The sequence below is a fragment of the Callospermophilus lateralis genome, chromosome 1 (genome assembly GCF_048772815.1).
Source record: "Callospermophilus lateralis isolate mCalLat2 chromosome 1, mCalLat2.hap1, whole genome shotgun sequence".
Classification (NCBI taxonomy): Eukaryota; Metazoa; Chordata; class Mammalia; order Rodentia; family Sciuridae; genus Callospermophilus; species Callospermophilus lateralis.
This window is the reverse complement of record NC_135305.1, coordinates 97,261,702-97,287,414: the sequence shown is the minus strand read 5'-3', so window position 1 is coordinate 97,287,414 and position 25,713 is coordinate 97,261,702. Positions and strand designations below refer to the sequence as shown.

Below are 25,713 nucleotides of genomic sequence, written 5' to 3'. Positions count from 1 at the left end.
ATGCTAAAATGCCACAGATTAGGTAGCTAATCAGCAATAGGAATTTATTTCTCACCATTCTGGAGGTTGGGAAATCCAAGATCAAGGTGCTGGATGATTCGGTGTCTGGTGAGGTCACTCTTCCTGGTCCATAGGTTGCTGATTCTAGGCTCTGTCCTCATCTGTTGGAAGGACCAAGGACCTCTCTGGGGCCTCTGTTATAAGGAACCCCAATTATAAAGGCTCCACTCTTACACTGCAACGACCTTTCAAAGACCCCTCCATATACCATGACACTGGGGATTAGGTTCCAACATGAATTTTGCAGGGACAGAAACATTCAATCTATAGCAATCTTATAACTTTAAATGTTTCCCTGAGCCCATCTGTCTTTAAACACTTGGAAGCCAGGTGTTTGAAACTCAGAAAAGTGTGTTTATTAAATGATGGTTTTATCATCTCACATCCATTATTCATGGTAATCTCAGAAGTGGTTCATTGAATTATTAAAACTTTGGAAATGCCTAGTATTTGGTAGGTTCCTTGCTGGGTCAATGGGATTTAAAGATGGGTAAGACATTTTTTTTTCCCTATCCTATTTATTCACTGTAGAAGCCAGTAGTGAGAAGTGCTGTAAAATGCTGGAACTGATATGTGAATAAGTTTGCAGGGTGGAGGTGCCAGAGCACGCCTTAGAGGGGAGGGGACATTTTGGTTGGGTATTAAAGGATACTGAATGTGTCTTTGTAAGTTTATGTGATGTATCATCATATTTTTTTTTCTGACTTTAGTCTTTGATTTGAACGTAATGATGACTGTCGAGGCAGTTAACATGCAAGATTTTACTGAGTTATAATAGATGCTTAAACAGCATCCCAACCATTGGGCACTATTTTTCTATGCTTTTGTCCCCTTATTTATGAACTCCCCTTCAAGTGAAGTTAATGAATATCCTCATATACTTGGTGTACAAGGCACCTCACAAAACACATGGTCCTCACAGATATTATAATGAATAATAAAGAAAAGACATTGCTGTGATTTGTTTAATTATCTCCCAAAGGGCCATATTTTATAGGCTTACTTACAAGACTGTAGACCTATTAGGAGGTGGAGCCTTCAGGAAGTGGACCTCTGGGGGCAGAAATTAGGCCACTGGGGGTGTGCCTTTGAGGGCCATATTAGAAACCCAGCCCTTTCCCTCTCCCTCTTTGCTTCCTTGTTGCCCTCAGGTAAGTGGCTTTCCCTGCCGCGTCTTCCTTTCCACAGGCTCAAAAGCCGTGGCCAACTGACCACGAACTGAAACCTCTAAAACTGTAAGCCAAAACAAACTTTTTTTTTTTTTTAAGTTGATTTTTCTCAGATATTTGTTAGAGTAACAAAAAAGCAAAGCAAACACAGAAACACAGAGTAAGTAAGTACTAGAAACTTATCTAACCGCTCAGATGACACGTACACGTCTCTCATCGGCATTGGCATTATTATAACTACCACTATCTCTTCTTTTGTTAACTCTGGTGTTATTTATGGTTCGTGGTATTATCTTATCAAATCATAGTGCTGTTATTTTTGCTTTTTTTTTTTTTTTAACTCTTTTCTGCCTCTCTTCACATGCTCTTCTATCTCTGAAGCTTAAGAGGAAGATTTAGGGCCCCATCCTGGCCCCTGAGTGATCTTGGATATGCTATTTAACCTATTGTGCCTCAGTGTCCACAGCTGAAAAATGAAGGTTATTCAAATATCTCTGTCATTAGAATGTGAAAAGGACCCTGTGAGATCATGCATGTGGAGCACAGTGCTTGGCCAGAGTATAATAGCCGAAGAAAATGGACTTGCAGAGAGGTTCCCCAATTATCTTGTGGAACCAATTATCTTAGTTCCCCATTACCACATTGAGCTGCTATCAAAACTTGGATCAAAGCCACCGTCTTCTGGCTCCTAGTTCTGCTTCCATTTTAATAGGATACATTTGATATTTGAATCATCTCACTGGATAAATTGGAGATTAAATAAGAAGTTCAGCTATTTATGGCACTGTGGGGGGTTTTGAGGACATGTCTACAAATCTTTGATACTCCCTCCCTTAAAAGGTAGGATTTAATTCTTTTCCCCTTAAGTTTGGACTGGACTTATTGACTGACTTCTCACAAATAGAAACTGCAAAAGTGATGGGATGTCATTTCTGAAACTAGGTTATAAAAGGACTGTGGCTTCTGTCTTGGGTGGCTCTCCTGCCCTCCTTCTTGAGTCACTCACTCTGTGGCACATCAAGACCAAACAGCTTACGGAGAGTCCTATATGGTAAGGAATTGAATTTGGAAAAACATCTTTCCCCAACTGGGTCTTAAGATGACTGCAGCTTCCTGAGAGACCCGGAGAGATCCAGTTAAGCTGCTCCCAGATTCCTGACCCAGATGAACTATGAGATAATAAATATTTGTTGATTGAAGCTGCTACACATGAGGTAATTTGTGACTACTGCAACATCTATATGTAGAATGGGGTTTGAAGCCTTATCATTTTTTAATTTGATGTATGTTATAAATATGTCTCTGTTAGGCATCTCTGTGCCAATGTGGCTGGCTCATTGAAACAGCATCCCTAGATAGATGTATTCATGTGGTTTTTAAGGATGAAAATTTCAGAGGACCCTGGTTGACTTCTGGGCAGGCCAGAGCAGGATTGCTATATACCTGCAGTTCAGGTCCGCATTTCCTTAGAATCATAGATGATTTGCTGTTTTAGCAGAAGCACTGAGACCGCTGACACTCTCTGATCTTAGGCCCAGGAAGAGAATTGGGCCTTGCTCTCCTTGTTGAGGTCCTGAAATCAAGGAAGTTAAGTGATGGTGTAGCTGGTCAGTGACTGGACTGTTAAGGTTTTCCTGCATCAGCCAGGGCTGTTAAATTCTCAGCAACAGAAACTGACTCCAACTATTACACCATTGCCGAGATGCCATCAGGGGCTTGGAGCTGTCTGAAAATCTAGAAAGTAGGTGTCTGCAGAGACCCAGGAGTGAGAGTCTCCCTGCAACCATGAACGAACAGCAGTCATTTCTCCTGGCCTGTAAAAAACAAGACTGTGAGGAAGCTCAGGTGGGTGTGTTTTCTTGGGCTACCATAACAAAGCACCATAATCCAGGTGCTTCAGTCCATAGAAATCAATTATGTCACAGTTGAGGCTGCAAAGTCCATAATCAAGGTGCTGGCAGGGCCAGCCTTCCTCTGAAACCTCTGGAGGAGGATCATCGTTTCCTGGTTCTAGCTTATCCTCCGCTTCTCTCTTCCTGTGTGTCTGTCCAAATTCTGCTCTGATAAAGACACTAGGCATACTGATTTGAGGCTCATCCCAGTAAACTTGTCTGATCTGATTACTTCTGCAAGGAACCCTATTTGCAAATATATTCACAGTCACACCTGCCAGAAGTTAGGGCTTCATACCCTGTCTTCAGGGGACATGGTGTAACCCAAGGCACCAGGTGACTGCAGCATCCTCAGCCTGCAGCATAGAAGTGAGAACAGGCTCCTAGGCTTTCTCATTCAGGCACCTGGATTTGTGCTTGGGCCACACTGTGGGCAGTTCCCAAAGCTTTGCTGTTAGCTGCTAGAGGAGACACTTGCGGGGCCTGGTTTGGTGGATATTGCATACTTTCTCCCCACCTGCTTTAGAAAGCGGCTGGTGTTTAGGCTTGGTGAGGGTGACACAGACTTTAAACAGATCGCTGAATGAGAAATCTTTCCTTACAAAAACATGTTAATGCCAGTTAAAAAGGAAGAAAGCAGGTCAGTACTAACGTGGATGGATATCCTGCTTGTGGGGAGAAGAGACTCTGGCATGAGCAGGCTTTCACAGAAGCTTCCAGAAAGTCAGACTCTGTTAAGAAAATGTGTTTTGTTTTGAATTTTTTAATGGATATTCACAAAAATTTGAAGTTACAGAGGAAAACAAAGGTAATAAGTAACAAATATGCTTGCTATTAACTTAAAAAAACTCGAGTATGCTCTATTTCATGTATTGATTGATCGAGTCATTGATTGGTTAGTGGATTGATTTTCTGTTATGAAAATAACTAGGGAGATGGCTTTTGAATTCAAAAGAACTAATCACTCAAAGTCAGTATTAAAGGAGACTGAGATCTTGGTCATATTTGTATTTCCTAACCTAGTTAACAGCAACTGGTTCCTCTGAAACTGTCATGTCTCAGGGATTCCTTGGGTGGATTATTTGGAAACAGGCTGTCTTAGTCTGATTTCTGCTGCTATAACAAAATGCAACAGACTGGATAAATTGTAAACAATAGAAGTTTATTTAGCTCATTTTTCTGAAAGCTAGGAAATCGAGGATTCAGGGGTCTTCTGTGGGGAGAGCCTTCTTGCTGCATCAGACATGACAGAAGGGCCAGTAAGCACCTGTGAGACAGAGGGGACAGGAGGAGACCAGACGTAGGACAAACCCACTCTCTCAGTAATTGATCCACTCCCAAGATAATGGCGTTAACCCACTGATGAAGGTAGAGCCCTCATAAACTACCTAGTCACCTCCTAAGGGCCCGCCTCTTTATACTGTGACAGTGGCAACTCTCTTTCAACCTAAGTCTTGGAGGAAGATTCACAGGGACCCTGACATCTGAGCAGAGCTTTCCTGGCCTCTGTAGATTGTGCTCCTTGACATCGTCACCTTCCCCTCTGCACAGGGGAGGGGACAGGGGTGCCCTCAGAGCCACACCTGACTCTGGATGAATGGCCACAGCTTATCCTTATTGTATTCCAGTCCCAGGGTCACCTGAGAAAATAGATGTTCAGAGACGTGGGTTCATTTGTAGGAGGTTCTCCCCAGGACTCCCACAGAGCCCTTTGCCACCCGTTAGGGTGCACCATGGAGCAGCAGCAGACCAGCTCTTCAGTTCTGTCGGGGAGGAACTTGGGGCTCTGGAACCTGGACAGGGAAGCATCCAAAGGTCTTATTCAGTAACTGGCTAATTTGGGGCTAAACCTAGAGCTTCCTTTCCCACTTGTATGCATCTCTCTCTAGTCCATCACGCAAAGGCTGAGAGATAGGGGAAGGGGAGAATAAAGTCTTCTTTGGTTTAGGAATTTGGATTCAGTTAAGTGTTTGAGGAGGATCCACGTAGGCATATCTGCATCCATTCTAACTTTCTGAGGGCCACTTCATATACTTTTTCATATATCATTTTTCTTTATAGTAGCACGAGGATGCACTAGAAAACACACAAGCTTGAGGACCCTGAGGTTTGGGGTTTAGATTCTTCCTCTTTCACCAAGCAGCTGGGCAACTTTGGGCCTGTTGCTCATCCTCTCTGAGCACGAATCTTATTACCTGTAAAGAGATTACATCATGTGCCTCCTGGGATTGTTGTGGGATTTGAATAAGGTAAAATTCTCAGAAGAGTGCTGGGCACCTAGCACAATAAGTGCTCAATAGACGATTTTCTTTCCCTTGCATGTCTGGTACAGAACCTGAGACATCTGTCTGTCTATTAGGGGTATGCTGGAAGAAACACGGCAGGCACAGGATTGAGACTCTTTACTCAGATTGTCATGAAAGGCACTTAAGGTCTTAAGGAACATTTCAGTGGAGTTATGTCGTTACTTACTTTAGGATAGAGGAAATGTATGATACTTTTTAAAAGGTTAATTTTTCTTCTTTCAAATCTGCCTGGAGGCTTACGAGAAATATGTTGTAAAAATTTTAGATCAATAAATGCAACTTACCAAGTAAAGTCCAAGAGGGGAGTTTCCAGCCATTGCTATGGATGTGTGGGCCCTGGTAGGGTCTTGTGCTCCTGGTGGGGAGAGGAAGGAGGAGCCCACCCTTGGGGGTGGGCTCTGGGGCGTCACCTGCCTGTCCCTCCGACAGCGCCCCTCCTGTTTAATTGGAGTTTGGGCAAGGGCCTGTGAAGCCCACACCGTCTGGGGTCTGATGCCTGCTGCTTGATGTCTCATCTCCCACCCCGGGGCCTCCCCATCTTCCAGGGGGAGCAACTGTCTCTAATAGGGTGGCTGTGACAGATGCTGTGGGAATTCTGAGTTTGGGATAATGAGCTGTCATATGTCATTTCACTTAAACACAATAATACAAATATTTTGATCAAACATTTTCTCCAGCTGTTGAGCGAAAGCAATAAAAGCAGCAGGGAGTGCCAGTGAATTCGCTGTTTCTGAATCGCTTTACCCTTTCAAAGCTGTTGCCTATTAACTCTTCCTGTCTCTGTTGGTCTCCCTTCCAGCTCCTTTTCCTGGCCCCTCACGGCATGCTGGGTCCAGGGTTGTAAATAAAGAGACCAAATTCAGGGATATGAAAGGGGTCAAATTGACCAGAGCTTTTATTAGACACCCTGTCCCTTGGGTTGGCCTCCGAGCAGCTGCAGCTGCTGCAGATTCATAAAACCCGGCTTGGTCTGGCCCCTGCAGCCAGTCCCCAGATCCCTAAACCAGCCTCCACCTCCCTGCTCTGGGATGCAAACCTGAGCCTAACCTGAACCTAGGGGACTCCGATGGTCACACCCAACTTTTAGACAACAGTCTTTTAAGACTGTCTATCTTTGATGGCACCTGGCCCTGGGACCTTCCTCGTGGTTGGAGTCTGGTTGGACTTTGCTTTGATGGTTTTCCTTGTGGAATTCTCCAGCCTCTGCCTATTTGCTCTCTTTGCCCTGATCTGGGGCTTCTGGAATCTCTTTCTTCCTTCTCTCTTGGCCAGTGTTGAAGGCAGACACAGTGGAGGGTCAGATCTGGAGGGGTCCCAGAGCCTACATGCCTGGGACCTTGCCCCAGTTCTCCTTGCAACCTCGAGTCCTCCTCGCCTCCTTTTAGTGTGGCCTCAATTTTAAAAGAGCAGTCTGACTCAGCTGTGCCACTGGGCTTGATGTTTCTCATGCTGGCCGCCATTCAGAAAAGAGAGCAGATTAGATGCTTCAAAATGCTTTCAAGCCAGCTGCTCCCAATACTCTCTCTTCCCTCTCATTTGTTCCTGGGAAGCGAATCTTTCTAAACGAGCCTGCATCCCCTTCTGGGTTCTAGTGACCCTGACCCCATGGGCCATATTCTCTTCTCTCATTCAGTCTTCAAGCCCTGGCTGTGACTTGAAGCTACTACTTCCACTTCCTTTGCTCAGATGTCTTCCTGCCATAAACAGAGAACTGCCCACCTCCTCCTGACCTGGAGCTCTCCTGTCCTCTCCTCTCTGCGGGCAGCCTGACTTCCCAGAGTGTGGGTCACCCCTCGGGCTCGCCCTCTCCCAGCCCAGCTCCCTGCAAGTGCACACTTGTCTCATGCTCCCTGCCCAGGCCCTGCCCAGGCCCTGCCCAGGCCCTGCCCCAGCTTCTTCATCTTTTGCTTAAAACCACTTCCTCCCTCTGGCTCCTGGGATACTGCTGGCTGCTGCTCCTCCAGTATCTCTGTCATTTTCTGCTTCCACAGAGTTGCCCTCTCTGCTCATCCCTTGCCTACTGGCTTCTGTTCAGGTGTGCTTTTATCATTCTGTATCCTGCCCCTGGCTGATGTCACTCACCCCATGAATCACCACCTGCCCTGTGATGCCATCTCCAACCTTGATCTCCAGGACAGACTGGGCTCTGGAATTTCATACTTGGGTCCGCCTCTCTGCAGACCTCTCCTGGAGCCTGGATAGATGCCAGCATCCTCCCAGTTGCCATACTTTCTAGACGGAACCTTCTCTTGCCTACCCCATCCTTCTGAGCCACTGGCTCCCAGGACACCTCTGACACTCACTTGGGCCACAGCACGGGGAGTCAGCCCCACCTTCTTTCTTTCTCTTCCCACCCACATCCTTTATCCTTTTTTCTCTTATCAAGAGACCCTCTTTGACTCCATTTGCCTTCATTCCCACTTCCCTGCCTGGACTTTTGAACCTTATGTCTCTTGCTCCCCAACTGAATATCATCTCACGCGAATAATTCTCTTCATTACTACCCAAGCCCTATTTCCAAAAGTCATTATCTGGGCTTCTTGGTCACCTGAGTGAACCTCTCCCAGCTGATTGACACAGCCTATGGGGCCTGACCTCATTTTCTTCCAGGCCTTCCTAAAGGGGCAGGTCTCCATATATGGTCCCCACACTAGCAGCATCAGCATCACCTGGGAACATCCTAGAAATGTTGATTCTCTGGCCCTACCTCAGGTTTACTGAGACAGAAACTCTGGGGTGGGATTTGGCAATGTGCCCACCCCAACAGTCTGCTATTTGCATGTTAACAAGCTCTACAGGTGATTTGCGGGCATGTGGAAGTTCTGACCTGCTCATGGGTCACTGAGCATTTCTTCTGCTCTGAGTGTGCCCTCTGTCTGTAGTATCTTCTCCACATCCTGCTCATCTTTCTGAACAATGCTTGTTTTAAAAGAAAGCAGATCTCTCAGACCCTCTTCCCTCCTCTGACTGTTTCCTACCCTCTGCTCCCCTGTGTGCTCTTGTTCCAGAACACATTCCTTTGAGCTCCTGGAACTGTTGGTGGCTTGTGATTCAGTGTCTGCATGCTCCCTTTCCCTCTGGGGGTTCCTGGAGATAGGCTTGCCTCTTAGTTTCTTGAAGCTGGCATGGGGCCTGGGACTGTGAGTTGCTGGAGAGGTTCCTACACCTACAGTGAATCTATTCCTATTTATTGATGTATTTCATGATGACTTATCAAGTCCTAAGGTATCAGGACAGAAGCAGCTGGTTCTAAATTGTCCTTTCTAAAATTCTAAGATTCAGAGTGCCAGAAGAGCTAAGAACACTTGTTAACCAGCCCAGCAGCATGAGGAGCCCTACTGTGATTCCTTCATCAGACTTCCTTGAAGCCCCAGAACACCTGTTGGACCCTGGGCTCTCCAGGGTCCTTCTCTCCTAACCATTTACCTCACCACCCTTCTCTCTGTTCCTTAGCAAGATAATGCAGGATTGCATTCAATTTTTGGTCTTTTCAGCATTGAAGACTGAGTTGTATCTTTGGTGCTCAGTCCTGAGTTTATTTGGGAATGTGGCCCTTTTATGATTTTGACCTCCTGAGGCCCCCTAGCTATGGAAAGGAAAATATACTTTATTCTCTGGACACTAGCATTTCTCTTATAGCTCCCAGACAGGACCATTCCCTTACTGTTAAGATTCTCCATTATTGTGTGTGTGTGTTTTTCTTTTGTAGATTTATTACATTAGCATTTAATTAGTCTTCATGACAGTATTAAATTTCATGAGTGATTTATAGTTTTAATAGAGACTTGTATGATTTATTGCAGTTGGCATTTGAGGTGTACCAAATCCTTAAGAGCCAGGAATACTGGAATTGCTTAATCTGACCCCATCCAGCACAACCACAACATGGGTGAAACCCCAAATTCAAATATAATAGAGATGGCCACACCGCCTACCCCATTTTTATTTGATTTGCTGTCTACCATTTTGATGTGTGTGGGGGGAGATGATGGAATATTACTGTGTTCTTAAATATAAAAGAGAGAGGAACTCTTCTGTTACTAAAAAAAAAAAAAAAAAAAAAAATGTCAAATAGTTTTCTGTCTTGGATGGGTTGTTATGATCTGGCATCTGTTGGTCACTTGAGGAACTGGCGGTAGTGGATCCCCAGGTGCTCTTGAGCTGCAAGGGCCTCAAGAAATCTGGTGACAGGCATGGAGCTCTGTCTCTGTCTTCAGAAGGGTTCCAAGGCCAGAGCAATGTGCTGAGTACCCTGCAGGACAAAGCCAGGGCTTGCTTGCTTTGCAACAGATACCTTCAGGTCTCAGTGGGCTGCAAACCCTGTTCCTGCTCCATCCTGGGTTCTGTGACAAAGAGGAGCTTAGACCCTAAGCGGCTTATAACTGTCCCCCAGTGCTTTCTGTGCATCCTGCATCTTTGTTGAGAAAAGCATTGTCTCCCTCTTCCCAAGTGGAATTCTGAGAACACATCACAGGCTTAGTCCTCCTGCCCTGGTCCCTGCCTTGAATTTCCTACCTGTACATGCATCCACCTATTGCTCCAGTCCAAGTGTTTTTCCCAGGCACAGCATGCAGCTGTTGCTAAAATGAATATCATTTCAAGGAGGTGTGGCTTTGTTATTTTAAATGGGGATGGGGGAAGAGGGAAGCTTTCACTTTCCTTTTTTCACAGATGACTTTATCCACTTGTACTTCTAGGGAAAGGAAAAAAAAAAGGTGCACTCTTGGGTTCTGCCTTCTCCCTCTGGGGTGGTGTGGATAATCCTCTAGGGCCCTTGGCTAAGGGGCAGATAATCTCTCTGGGGTTATCTGTTAATTACCAGTGAATGTGTGAAGTATTTGTGAAAAGGCTTTTGAAGTGAGCTCCACACGCTGCTGTCCGCTGCTGTCTGGGCTCCAGCACAGCCCTCCTTCCCAGGCAGAGGGTTTCTCGCCCAGCTTGGTTCCCCCTCAAGTGCTGGTGGTATGCTCTTGCTAAATTGTTTGCCTTTCTAATGAAGTGAACTGTTTGTTTGACTCTGCGGTGGAAGGTATTTAACCAGTGACTAAAGTAAACGTTGGAGACATTCAAATAAGCCATGCATATCTGCTTTGTGAAGGGAAGGAAAATAGTTTGGCCTCCCTCACCTCCGGGAAGAGTCGTTAAGGAACTGTTTAAATAATAAACTGAGCAGAGGGAGCGGATATTGCCGCAGCCCAGTCTGGGGCTTTTGTGCTAGCCCTGGCTGGCCTGGGAATTCCTCTGTAGCAGCCACGAGGGGAGGAGAGAGCTGCTCAATTCTTGCAGTTAGTAATTGTGATTTATTTATGTGTTGTGGGACTTCTGTTTCATTCAGTCTTGATTAAAACAAGGCCAATTAGCCCTCAGGATGGCGGGCAAATGGCGGGATGACTTTGTCAGCAATGGCCAAGGCCTTGTTTGCAGCAAATGGATCACCCTGGAGTTTATGCCTGTGTCCTGTTAGCCTGGCTGGTCCTTAGTGCTTGTGAGAACAGTCTGAAGTATGGGGCATGCAAGGCTAAAGTGGGGACCCCATGGAGGTAGGGGCCATGTTACTGGCCAGAGCCTCTGGGTGAGGGTGAAGTGTGAATGCTAATGGGGTCGTTCATGAGGATGCCTTTTAGCAGCTTTTAGCGTTTGTTGTACACAAGGGTGAAGCAAAAAGGTTGGAAATAGGAAGTGTAGTTGGACTCAGGACTGCTACATGGATTGTGAGACTCAAGGAAAAATTCAAACTGTGGGGCCCTTGTTCAAAAATTATGAAGGAAGAATTTCAAGATGGCGACTGACAGCAGAATATTAAACCAAATTTGGGACCTTCTGAGTGTCCGCCAGGGCTGCACACAGGTCCTGCCCATGAAGCCAGGGATCTGCAGTTAGGCAGATCTGGACTCCAAACCAAGCTTAGTCATTCCCACCTGAGTGACTTTCATTTTTATTTTCTCTGACCCATTTTCTCATTTGGAAAATAAAGATACTAATGCCTACTTCCTTGAGTTGTCATGTGGTATGAACAAGAAAGTATATGAAAAGTGTTTAGCACAGTCCTTAGTATAAACAAATGCTAAACAGTGACAGTCATTTTTTAAAAAATAAACATGTGTCTGTAGCATTTTTTCCCCTCTCTCCACGTGGTTCAACTGAAGACAGTGTGTGGTTGCTCTGAAGTTCAGGAGCCAGAGTAGGTCCTGGCCCCAGAACTTACTTAGGGATGAAGATATGCAGAACCCTTCTTTGTGCCTCATGATTAGTGAGGGCTTGAGGACCAAGGAGCTGAATGCCCTGAGCCATCAGATTACCTACAAAGCTGAAGATGCCCAGATAAAGCTGTTACTGACAAGTTAACTGGATGTTGGTATTGAAGGAGAAGGACTGAGAAATAAGTCCTTAAGTGTGCCTGCTTCAGGATTTATGGACCACTTTCACATGCATCCCTCGTAGTGCCTTGAACAACTTGAGTAAATAGGACTGAGTCTCACTGGCTTTATTTTATGATGAGAAAGATCTGTATTATGATCCTGGTTGTTATTGTAATTTGTTTATATGGAAAGCTATAAAATATAGTTTAAAATGGGGAATGTTTCCAGCTGCTGCAGATGCAATGTAGAGCAGATGGGTTGTAGTGAGAAGGGTGCACCCAGCTAAGGGTCACAGGATGGGATGCATCCCTCTGTGTACTAAATGTTGACTTCATCCTAGTTTTGGAGAAAGGGAAACTAAATAGAAAGGATGGTGTTTCTGAAGATCCATTCTGAGAGGGATGTTTTGTATAAATATACACTGGCGCCAAGGTGACCAACAGATCCCCATCAATTAGGTCTATTGCCTCCTATAAGTTATTAAATCTGTGTTTTAAAATGCATTAATAACCTCATCACACCTTTAATCTTTAGTAACACTTGCAAACAGCAGAGAAGTATGGGAAGCAGTTTTGTTTTCTAGAAATGTTCGTAGATACCACTCTGACAAGTGGCAGCTCATTGAGGAAGTATAGGATGTGGTCATCTTTGTGAGGGTGTGACCACTCTTTCCAGAGGACAAGCATGTCTATGCGTTGAGGCTTCAGTTCCTATGATGAATGTGTTCTCAGATGAACCAGGTGGAGATACAGACTCCAGAAATAGACCAGGTTCTCTGTCCTCAGATGCCCATGGGAACAAATGGACACCATTGAGTTTAGACACCTGTCAAAGTTTGTAAAGACTAAGCCTCATATGGTTAATCTGGAAACCAGAGATCACTTTGGGTGACCAGATGGAGATCTCCAGATGGAGATCACATAGACATCAGGGGAAGCCTGGGCCTGTGTAGATGATGCAGACAGCTGCTGGGTCCTGATCGAGGGTCTCTGGAGGAGGCAGCAGAGAGGTCACCAGCTGAGGTACCTGTAGGGGAAGTGGCAGGAGAACTTGAGGCCTCAAGAGGTAGACAGCCAAAACAACCTCTGCTCACTAAGAGCAGTTTGGGAACCATTGGCCTCTCCAGGAAGGAGAGTCTTCAATAATGCCCAGGTGAATAGATGAAAGGATTTGTTGACATTTCCAAAACTACATCCCTCCTGCAATCCTAAAGGAGAATGTTGGCCTTTTGAATTCCTCTTGAATTGAATGAGCTGTTTAGTTTGCCTGGACTTTGGGAAACAGCAAGGGAAAGAATGGGAAATGAGTGGCCTCTGTGCTTGGTGGGTGTGGTGGACGTGGGAGACCCAGGGTAAGGTGCCTCTTAGACATCCAAGGGCAGCAGATCAGAGATAATCTGAAATTTATTTCAGCATTTTGAATATAATTAAGCTAAGAATCAGGATACGAAGCTGGTGATAGTGATGAAGGGTAGCTAAGGAGAAAGTAAGTCACAACATGAACTTCAGGGAGTGGAGCTTGGAGTCATTCTGAATCAACATGCAGGCAGCTGTGTGCTTTGTACCTGCACATTCGGTAACATGTCTAGGGCTTCTTCAGGCTTGATGAGGGTTTAGGAAGATGCTCTTAAGCAGAAAGACATTTTAGGTTACTTCAGGTGATGCCGTTTAATATAAGACCACATTTAATATAAGTCTTTGTAAAATGTGTGACTAGTTCTTAGTAGCTAATACAGATTTCCAGGGGAAGGAGAAATAGGAGAAACATAGGGAATGTTTTCTGACTTGCATTCTTAAGAGCCAAGGATATGAAGGGGATTTTTTCCCCCTCTAAGCAGAGGGGATTCTCACTCTTCTCTCTCGTTTCTTTGCTTATCCTTGCAAGGGAACCATGCTTTATTATTTTACAATCATGGTGGAAGAAGCACTTAAAATAAACTCTTTGCTTAAAAGCTTTGTGTGTTCCTGCAAACAATGATGCTTCATAGACAGTGAAAGTTCAGAGTTTAAGGGACAAGAAGTGAAGCCTTTTAATGCTCCCAGTGTGCAATAAACATGCTGGAATTTCAATGGATTCCAAAGGCGTAACAATAATAGCATTAAGAACAGGCTAGGTCCTTTGATGTTATTGACAAAAAAGGGGGAGGCCGGGGCAAAGGGGCCCCTGTCATTTCTGTCATGAGCTTTTAAACTTTTGACCTCCAACCTTTTGTGTCAAAGAGGTTTTTCCATATGGGCATTAGCGGCCTGCTCAAGTAGCCTGAATTCACTGGAGCATCAACATTTCCTTGGTGGGAAAAGACTTTTGGAGTCTTGGAAAGGTCCCAGTGTGGGCTGTTATTGCTGAGGGCCCACCATTGTCTGCCCTGTTGTAGGAGCGGGATGGGGTGACGTGGTGAGGTGGTGAGGTGCCCACATAACATTATACACTGTTCATCAGGCAGCAGAAAGTCTGGCAGACTAGAAGGTAAACTTCAGAACTCTAGGATTTGGCTCAGGATGTATAGGAATCTGCTCAGCATTGACCCTGTGCATGCCCTGAATGGAGGGAATGCATGGAAACCTGCATAGGATTCCCAAGAGAAGGTGGGCCTGTCCCTCTGGGTTCCAAGTTGCCAGTTGCTGGAGGTCTGTTAGGTGGATGGAAGTGCCCTGCAGAGCTCAGGAGGGACAGCTGCCTGGACTATGGCTACCATTTCATGGCCCTGGTTTCTTGTCGATCTTCCCTATCTTCATTTTTTCTATAGCAAACATTTATTAAGTATATATGGGGATACAGGAATAAGGGAGCATCTTCTGCTCTCACAGCCCGGATAGTCAGGGAAGAACGTACACATTCTGACCTGACTGTGTGCCAGGTGGGACTCATCAGCACATTGCCCAGCAGGATAGTGGGACCTGGTAAATGCAATATGGTGTGCTCTTCCCCTCAGCTGGGATTCCCATTAGTTGTTCAGCCAATAAGTATGATTTATGTGAGGGAGAATGTTCCAGTACAAACACAAGGGCCTAGAGTCTAGTGAGAGGGAGGGATGGCAAGGACAGGCGGTGGGTTATACAGGTAGCGTGCACATAGAGTTCTACAGGTAGCTCTTATGGTCCCAGCTCATCCGAAATGTGAAGAGGGGAGGAAGAAGTGTGCACTCCCATTGGCCATTCAGGAAACTTGATTGAGGAAGTGGCACTAGCATTGGACCTTAAAGAGATGGAAGAGCTGGAATAAGAAAGAACTCTTTCTCAACAGAGGGGAGAAGGTAAGCCAGGGACATGCATGGCTGCCCAAAGAGCACGAGCTGTAAGTGCCAAAGATGGTTCTAGGTTGTTGGACTCAGAAGGTTCTCTTACAGAGGTTGGGGTGGACCAGACAAACTTTCCTGAGAACCACAGATTTGGAGAGAAGAGCAGGACATGGGTTTGGGGATGCACAAGTCTGGGTTTGGGGATGTAAGTCTGGGGAGTACATTTCATCCACAGATGAAATGTTCCTATTTTTTCTTTACATACATACCTGTGATAAAGTATAATTTATAATATGTATTATAAATATATATAATTTATAATTAGGCCAATGTAAGAGATTAGCATTAATAACTAATAATAAAATGAAATAATTAAAACAATATACTGTAATAAAAGTTATATGAATGTGAGCTCTCTTTCTTAAAATATCTTTATTGCACTATACTGTATTTTCAGACAATAGCTCATCGTGGCTGCTAAAACTATAGATAAGAGGGGAATCCTAAATAGTTCATACATTAAAACAAAAAGATAAAAATCCCTTACTCTGACAGCATCGGAGTTAGAGGTGTGGCTCAGTGATAGAGTGATTGCCTATCATGTGTGATGCCCTGGGTTTGATCCCCCAAAAAATGAGGGAGGGAGAACAAGAAGAAGAAGAAATAGAATGTCTAAGAGCGCTGACATTGGAATCAAGAAGATCCCTAGCTCTGCCACTCTCTTCCCTTATGACATGGATCAAGGTCCTTACCCAGTTTCCTTATTCATAGTCATAATACCTGCTTCTCACAGTCATACTCTTAAGAAGAAATAAATGAAATTATGAATCTGAAAGGTTTTGTATAGTGCTTAACACATTTCAGAGTATTGTGTGAATGGTACTTATACTTGTGATTGATTTTATTATTATTCTTCACTAATAATGGGGCAAACCTTGAAAGACCTGTAGTTATTGATTGACCAGAACTATAAACTGGGTAGATGGTGTAGATTAAGGGGGAGAGTCAAAAATCTACTCTCCAGAGATTTCTTGTATCACTTTGAGCAAAAGGAATATGGGTATCATTCATTTCACAGCTGGTTTTCTGTTGACTTCAAAACATTTCTGGAGGTGGTCTTTGATGAGATGTCTCACTGACTGGTGGCATCATTTTCTTGTGGAATTGGAGAGACAAAAGTAAACGTGCAGGGCTGGGGATGTGGCTCAAGCAGTAGTGTGCTCGCCTGGCATGCGTGTGGCCCGGGTTCGGTCCTCAGCATCACATACAAACAAAGATATTGTGTCCGCCGAAAACTAAAAATAAATATTAAAAAAAAAAAAAGTAAACCTGCAGATGCTCTGAGTCTTATCCCACCCTGGGTTTGTGTTGCTTTACAGCTGCTCAGGTTCTTGCTTCAGGGTTGAGAATGGTGCTGGGGCGCTATGATGGTGTCAGGATTGCTGTCATGTTTGGAGTGCTGGTTCCAGTGTCCTCTGGTATTGGGATAGAAAGAGCATCAACAGCATCTTAAAACCATAGTTTTATAGGACATGGGATAGATCATTTAACTCATCTGAACATTTAACTCATCTTTAGTTCTCAGGATTATCCTGATAATAGAAAATAAGGACAAATAAGACTTGGAATAATAATAAAGCTTTTGGAGGTACTGATTTTAGTGTTGTCAAGAAGATTAAATAAGAAAATGTATGTAAGTTTTATAAAATATTAAGCACTATGTTTCTTTCACATTTTCTTACTGCTAATTTTGCAGCTCTGAAAAAATTCATAAAAGATCTTTTTAATGTTGATTTATTTTGGATGGAATGTAGCTTCTATAGCTCATTTTTGCTGATTGATAGTTAACTAACTAAATAAACCAGGCAACTCTGAGTCCATTGACTCTTAGGCTTTAGTTGTTGAATCTGAGATATCAGACACATTCCAGGGAAACATTTTATCTTCTACTTTTGTTTCATACACACTAAGGATCCCAACATACATATTTAGAACTATGAATCTGACTTTTGAATTCTGCTGCACAAAATGTATTGTTATTGATAAAAGAATTTGTCACTTGTAACCAATTTCCATCTTCTAGTTTCCAAAATTATTTATTGTCACCAAAAGTACACCATTAGTATATTTTAAAGTGAGTGGATTTGTCAGTTTTCAGTGTAAGTTCTTCATATGTTTTCATGTGATTTCCCTCAGAGAGCTTTGCAGTTTAGGTATAATGGCTACGAACCTTCTTTTATTTCTCTTTGCTGCCTTTCCCTCTGGTTATTTTTTTCCTCTCTCATCCTGGCAGGAAAGCTGGAAGCAACAAAAATGTCACGAATGCATATATATGGGATCGTAGGCAGAACACATCCCAGAGACTCTGGATGGAAGAATTTGATTGGTTGACCCACAAGGAGATGTGGTTTTGCTTCTGCCATTGGGCATCCAATAGATGTGCTCTTTGGGGTGGGAACATGCAGATTTAGACGTTTCCAGAAAGGGAAATTATTTGCTCACTACCCAGAACACATTTGAGGTAGTAAAGACAGAAATTTCGTTTTTCAATTCACTTGCAGAGAACTGTTTATCACTTGTGGAAAACTTGTAATTATTTGTTAAAAAGCATAGGGTAGATTTGACTATTATAAAAAGTATCAGTTGTAGTATGACCAGAGTGTAGTGGGACGTAGCAGTTAAGTCTAAAATATTAATTAAATTAATTTGGTATGCATACATACTTGCACAGAATAAGTGATAGAAAGCTTTCATCTTGAATGGTGGGGAATGCCCATGAAAATATATATATATGGAGTCAGGACTGTTGGGGCATTGCCAGAAGTAAAATATGGTAGGTTTTTTGTCATTAATTATCTTTTAATAAAAATTTTATATGTTTTACTTAATTGGTAAAGCAAATTTGCAAATGTTAAGCAACCATTCCCATGATTTACTAGATTTCTGGTCAATTTCATCCATTATATATATATATATATATATATATATATATATATATATATATATATATATATATATATATATATTTAGTTGTAAATTGATCTTTACTTATTTTTATGTGGTGCTGAGAATCGAACCCAGTGCCTCATACATGCTAGGCAGCCACAACCTCAGCCCTCCATTATCTTTTTTTAATCTTAGACTTTTTGTACTCTTTATAGGTTTTGCTAAAATCAGACGTGTCTCTTTAATAATTATTAGTATGGGATGCTTTTACCCTAAAGTTATTTTTTAAAGTCATATATTGTTGGAAAATAAGAAAGTGTGGCATTTAAAGTAACATAAATGTCATGTTATCAAAGACAGGTATCCATGCAGAAAAAAATTGAGTGATTTTATTTTCCTGAAATATAAGTTTCTGAAAATTACTTCATAGTGGTATTCTAGCAGAGGATTTAATCAAACTTTCTCTATAAAGGGCCAGGTATTGAATATTTTAAGCATAACTCTGCCATTGTGCAAACACAGCTCTAGGAATAGGTAAACAAATGAACACAACGGTATTTCAATAAACTTTATTTTCAAAAAATATCCTCCTGTAGCATACACTCTCCAAATTAAGGCTCCTGTCATGGTATAAAGTGACAAAATAGTAAGGTTTTTTTTGGTTTTATTTTGTTTTTGAATGTAGAACATCTATAAGATTTTTAGAATACACTAGAACCACTGTCAGTTTTCTTCTGGAGGGTCATATAATTAAGATAGTCCCTTCTAATGACTAGGGAAGTTTTCATTTCCACATGATATGCATATGAAACCAGAAGAAATATGCCTCATGCTTCATGGGATAATGCTATGGGGATGCTAGCCAGGTTCACAGCTATCCTGTGAGGTAGGACATCTCAGAGTCCAAACTCATAGCAAACCATAAAGGGCCACCTTGCTCAAGCCTTGTTGCTCCAGATCCTTCTTGTCAAATATCTCAGGGTATCAGAGCAACTAGGTCAGCTTCTTTCTGCTGCTCTGTTGTCTAGAGACAGGAATAGTAGGACATCTGACTCGTGAGTCCAGCTGGGTCCTGGAGTCAGCCCCTAGTGACAATGTCTCTCTTAGGTGACTGAGTCCTGAGAAAGTTCCTGCAGGCACTGATGACTGGAGATGCCTGCATCAGGTTGGGAAGAGGCAGTGATAAGGCGTATGTCTCTGCTATCTCATTGGACTGGGTTTCTTGGCAGCGGTTTACCCCTCATCCCCCTGAAGACCTAATTTTTTAGAAGATGAATGGTTATTTTGATTTTAACTTAGTGGATGTTATATTCAGGAGCCCATCTGTGTTTTTAATGGGATACTCTTGCTGATGACAGGTGATGAGTCTGAGGGTACTAGTCATTCTTATGGGTGGGGCTAACCCTAGCAACAGGAAAAGAATCTCTAGCTCCTGTGTAGAATAAATCCTGTGGCCAGATACAGACCCTTTCAATATTTAAATGAACCAGGAGAACTTCTCCACTGGGTACTTCACTCCAGTGGATCTCTCTTGTGCTGTTTCCTGGGCACTGTCAGGCTGCTCAAGTATCATTTGGTGAATTACTCCTTCAGGGCACTCACTGAGGAGACTTTGATCTCTCTTTTTTAATCTACAATTTTTGTATGTAAATTTCAAACCTTAAAAGACAGTTTCCCAGGATGGCATCCAAGAGATCTTATAGCCTGAGGATACTAAAACTATTTCTTGGGAGAAGGATGCAACTGCAGATAAATCTCCAAGTGTCTTTCTTGGTTATTCTCTTGCTACAGGTTTTATGATCAACCCAGGCTGTTGTGAAGAGACCTAAAAATCAATGCCTCTCATTCTTAATGAGACCCTTAATGCTTAGTATGATGACAGCCAGTGTGAAATTGAATACTGACAACTCTACCCAGCACAAATATTTTTACTCTGCATTTCAATTTAAACATGTGTCAAGTCAATTACATATATATAGGGTTTAAAGACTATTGCACTCAAGGCTTGGGTAGTATACACTCTTCAACTCTCTGTTCAGTATAAGAGGACTCTGGTACAATAGGCAAGCCTCTTGCAAGTCTGTAATAAATCATCTTTGCAACCATAAGCATGTACAGTTGACTGCTTACCACTGTTCCACAGACCCACCCCCACCTGGTAGAATTTTAATTCCCTCAGTAAAATTGATTCCACCAGTTCTGCACATTATTCTCCCTGTCTTCCATTTAGCGCGTTAGTTTGCTGACAGTAGAGTACACAGCACTTAGCAGCTGGTTTGTGGAACCATCAGTCAGGAAATTGTATGATAAATAGGAGGTAGCCAGGTTTAGTGGCACTTCCTTCTGCTTCAGCAGTTTTCGCCTGACTTTGGAGAAGTCATCATGTGGTGTTTTGTCAAGGGCCAGGGCAGGAGATGGCTGCGGTGCGGTAACTTATTACACATACACTTGAGTTATGATGCGCCACAGCTGCGCTGCTCATGTGTAAATAATAAACCGAGAGGAGGATAATTACGGTGGCTGCTGGCGACAGGAGCCTCGTCTTGTCATGTGGGTTTTCTTGGACAGCTTTTTGGGTCTGTGATCGAACATGCTGCTGATCCACGTAGAAACGACAAAGGGAGACTTGAGACGGGAACCCAGTGTTTGAGGATTCAAGAGCATCTTTTTCGAAACAAGTGAGGGTTAATGTTACGTGATGCCGTGCGTGGCAAATGCTCACACTGCTTTCTGTTCTTTATTAATTGTTGTGGGCTATGGTCAAGCATGTCCTGAATTGGAAGAGGGGTGTTTCATTGAGTTTTTCCAAAAAGTGGAGTCGGAGGTGCGATTTCCACTAATGACCTACACAAGCTACAGTGGTTCACAGAGACTTCAGCTGGGCAGGAAACACTTGTTTTAAACTTAATCAAGAGGGAAACAGAAACTGGGAAACACTTAAACTAAAGCCAGATGTCTTTTGGTCAAATCTGATCATATCCATTAATTTTCTGTTCTTTATTTAAACCTAATTCCAGAATGCACAATTCATAATAAATTTCCTTGGAACATAAACACTGTGTAAACAGCATTACAAGATGCACCAGATACTTTCAGTCAGAATTAACTTTGAAACTCACAAAATGTTATTGGGATCAATAGTTGAGAAATGGCTACTGAATGCCCCAGTCATTGTGTTTTATATTTTCCTCTCAATTTTTTTTTTTTTTTTTTTTTTGCAGTGCTTGGTCACTTTCTCTTTAATTCTGAGAGAGAGAGAGAGAGAGAGAGAGAGAGAGAGAGAGAGAGAAAGTGAACCTAAATCCTGAAAGAATAATTTTGTGGAAATGAAAAGATGGCAAAGTCTCTTCAATGTCACTGTTAGCATAGGTTTTCCTGGGGGAAGAGATTTTTATGCTGCTTGGGTACTCTTCATTTTATAGGATTAACTGGTTGTTCTTCATCCCTATGCACATAATCACTGTAACTTTGTTATAAATGTTCACATACAAGATAATGACTGTTATTTCCTGGATATGGGAGGCATATATTAAATGTGGAATAGATTCACACATTAGCCCTATGTGTATGAAATGCCTGCTTGTGCTTTTTCATAATTCGTAGTTATGTTAACAATTTAAAAAAATCCAGAAACAGTTACTATCCACTTATCTGATGGAGAGAATTTAATTATGAAAAATGTATCAAGAACCAAAATGTAGAGAAGTAAAATTCCATATCTTCCACCTCTGATATAGTTTTCACAGTGATCCTCAAAACAGCCTTATAAATGGTGCACTGAAGAAGCCCTTAGGAGGTGGATGGTATTTTATGAGTGCTTAATTTACCTAGGGTTCTAATAAGTTTACTTCTCTGATTTCCAAGAGCAGGGTGATATGTATTAAGTGAGAAGTCTGTTTGCATCAGCAGGGACAGCTTTTAGGTGTGGAAAGGAAAGTAGAGCCATCCCCATATTTGATGGCCATCTACCTTACCCCAGATTTAAATCCTATTAGCATGGGTTTGTTTCAAAATTTAAAATCAGGAAACATTCACTGAGTATTTATCAGACTTGCAAGCTAGTATCAAAGATTATGTCACCCAATTTTGTTATTTTAAGGAGGATGAATAATTTTCAAGAAAAATGGTTAAATAAAATACAATGATTTAGCCAGGTGTGGTGGCACATGCCTGTAATCCCAGCAGCTGCAGAGGCTGAGGCAGGAGGATCGCAAGTTCAAAGCCAGCCTCAGCAAAAGCGAGCTGCTAAGCAACTCAGTGAGATTCTAAAATACAAAATAGGGCTGGAGATGTGGCTCAGTGATCCAGTGCCTGAGTTCAATCCCTGGTAACTGGTACCCGCTCTCCACCCCCCAAAATTGAATGGTTTAGCTCTCTTTGGGTGACATTGATTGCTGGAGTTAGGTGCAACAGGGAATTTGCCAACATTGCTGGATGAACTTTCAACTTAATAAATCAACTATTAATATTTGCATTACAAAAGAACTGACCCCACCTTCTTTACATCCTTAATGGTGAGCTTAAAATGCATTTTAAAGTTTATATGATTTTTTCATATAAACTTTATGAAATGTCTTAACACGTTATAAATGATTGGACAGTTAGTGTTTTCCTCTCTTATTGAATTTCCAGCATTGTTGCATGTCATATCACAGTGACAATGATTTGATAGTACCAAAGTGATTCCTTCCTTTTTTCCATACCACTGCATCTCTCCTTCCCCAACCTTATAACAAGCACAGAGTATATTTGAATAAGAGTGTCATTTTTCAGTATGATATCCCTCTTGGACTATTTTCTAAGTCTTAGATACAGTGGAACATTGACAGAATTATAACTTTGGGCCTCTTCCTGGCATACAGCTTCTATCAATGTGATGTCCATAGTTTTTAGACTCTTATTTTTTTTCTCAATAACCATAGACTTATATTATCAAAGGATAATAGCAAGAGTAAAGCTAAAACAAGGGAGGCAATCTGTATTAAAATTATTTTTAAAATATTTGTTATGCTCTCAATCTAAAAGATGCTGGCTGAAAAACATTTGGAAAATTGAAGGATGTTCAGGGAAGAAAGTTACAACCACCTGGATTCAGCAGAGGTGCATGTATTGGTCATCCACTTATCCACTTCCTCTTATGAAAATGAACACTTGGAGTGTGTGTTGCCAACCTCAGGGGATGAGGTCCTGATCCTGGCTTCTGGACACCTTCCACACCCACAGCCTAGTCTTCTTCCAATGGTCACCCACAACTTGTTCATAGGGCCCCATTTGGATTGTCCTTACAGCCTGTTTTCCTCAGCCCAAGAAAAAGTCTTGAGGCTTCTAGAGGTAACTCAGAACCATTCTGAGGCTTGTTTGGTACACATATCACCTTCTGAGGTGCTGGAGATGCCTGGGTTCCCACGATGACCAAGTGTGGTGGGCTCATATTTGAAGAAGTTTCTGCACATTTGCTGTCATTATCAGTCTTACAGCTGTGGAATCAAACTTCCAGGTTCAGTCTCCTTTATCTTGTTTCTTGAAACTTGGGAGAAGCCTAAGTATCATTACAAAGTATTGGTCTTGCTTCTAATTATAAAATCTCCTAAAACTTTTCATTTTTTTAAAGAGTACAGCAACTACTTTTTGAAATGAAAATTTCTTTTCAGATGTGCAAGAGGTAATGGATATCAGTTAGGAAGTGCCAAGTGGTGTAAAGGAGCTATTAGAAAGCACACAGGACCCAGGAACTAGTGACCAGTATATGAGAGGAAGTGGGGGTGGGGGGGTAGTTTGGTCTGGGTCTAAAACCAGTGTTCAGGTTATACTGTTAGGAATTTAGAGCAAGTGCAGGGAGTTCCTAAGTCTATGTGAATCTGCTCATCTCTCCCAACTAGGCCCTCAGTCTTTCTCTGGACAGGGTATAGATTTGATGCCTTGGTGATGGGACTATGGAGGTTTAACCCAGGCCCTGAAGGAGGGGAACATACATTTAAATTAAAAAAAAAAAAAAAGTGTGTATGTGCACATATAGAGTATAGCAAAAACTTCAGATAGTTAAAAAAATAAATAAATTTAAAAAACAGCAAAGGCATGGGAGACATGAGACTAGTATTTATATTATGATGCCTTTGTCTAAAATTTACTGGACAGTATAATTTTTCCACATTGGCTTTGTGGCTCCTTTCAGTCGTTGCTTCTGGGCAACTTTTCTTCTAGAGTAGAAGCTATGCCGTTCTTCTTCTTACTTTCCTGCCTGGGATTTAGAGGGACTGTACTTTTTCTGAGCCAGTATATAATATTCACCCAGACATTCTCACCTCAATGAGCCCAGTCATTAAATTTCAAGAGTTCTTTCAGAAATTCTAAAAGTAGATTCAGCCTCAGCAGTGCAGATAGCACGGCAATGTCACCTCATGAATTGAAATGCTGTTTCCAGGTGTTCCTCTTATGTATGGTGGACTTTCTTTCTTTTTCAGATCCTCCTCATCTTTTTCCTGCCTTCCACCCTCCTGTGCCAATTGATGCCAGACATCATGAAGGCCGTTACCATTATGATCCGTCTCCTATTCCTCCATTGCATGTGTAAGTATTAAAACTGTACCCATTAATGAAATGGAACAAAATACCAGCTTTGATGAGCTCAGAATGTTTTCTTAATGGCACATCTACTGGGCTTTAAAGATGTGATAGAAATATAAGATTTACTTCTGAACTGCAGTAGGTCTATCTGTTTCTGGATTCACTGAAGCAAATCCCTGCTGTTTCTTGAGGAATGCCTGTCACACTAGGTAGCTGGCAAGTATTTCCTATATATTTTGCTGACGTGTATTCTGTGGGCTATAAATACAAAATTAAAAATTAGAGGCTTACTGTAAGAGTTAGCTCTGAGAATATGTATTTGGTCAAGATTAGGTTTGAAGTTTTTCATGCTAAAATTTTCATCAGAAGAAATGCCTGTCCTGGGGATCGCAATGAATCATAATGAAATTTTTATGGTAAATTTTCATAGCCCCCATGGTATGTACACCAACAGTCACTTGATTGATGGCAATGTCACCCAATACAAAATGGTAAATGTGATCGAGCACATGGTTTACACAAAGATAAAGGAAAGAATGGTGGTGATAATGTGTATTATAAAAGGAAAAAGAAACCTAAATACCATCTCCTTTGGTTTGAAAGAATAGTAGATTTGCAAACTAAAATAGTATTTATTTGGAGTACTATCTAGAAAACTGTCCTACACTGTAATAATTGAAGCCATTCTCTGGGAGGGGCCGTCCTCTGCTAATGGCCTTGATATGCACATATAGTCATATGTAATAATCACCCTTCATTCTGAGACAGTAAAGTTAAAAAAGCACAAATAATACTTTGAAGAATAATGCTGGTTATTTAGATGGTAGATTGCATCTCCCTGGCTATTAGTTACAGCTGTGTAATTACATATTATGCTGAAGAAAAATGAAGTTGTTTTAAAACAAGTCCTCCTCTGTGAACAGAATTAATTGATATTAACAGTCCTAACTACATGCCCAAGTACACATATAATATTTTACCAACAGTTTTTTGGATCCATCTCCCATTACTGAATTGTAATTTCAGTGTAGATTTGCCTGGAGGTAAGTAATAAATCTGTGTTGCAGACTTCTTTAAGCATTAAAGGAAAAGTGGGTATTTATAGAGAGAGAATGCAAGAAACTTGTGACTTATTCTTCAACTTTTCTCTGCAACACAAGTAAGTATTTACAGCGTTCT

At 42.1% G+C, this 25,713-nt stretch overlaps 1 protein-coding gene across 1 annotated transcript in view; it reads left to right on the top strand.

The window, feature by feature from the left end:
• Gli3 (GLI family zinc finger 3) overlaps positions 1–25,713 on the top strand; it is a 257,609-nt gene that overhangs the window by 116,779 nt on the left and 115,117 nt on the right. The window contains exon 3 of the mRNA XM_076864152.2: positions 24,432–24,537. Coding sequence (XP_076720267.2) covers positions 24,432–24,537 — 106 coding nt within the window. The remainder of the gene's footprint in view (positions 1–24,431; positions 24,538–25,713) is intronic.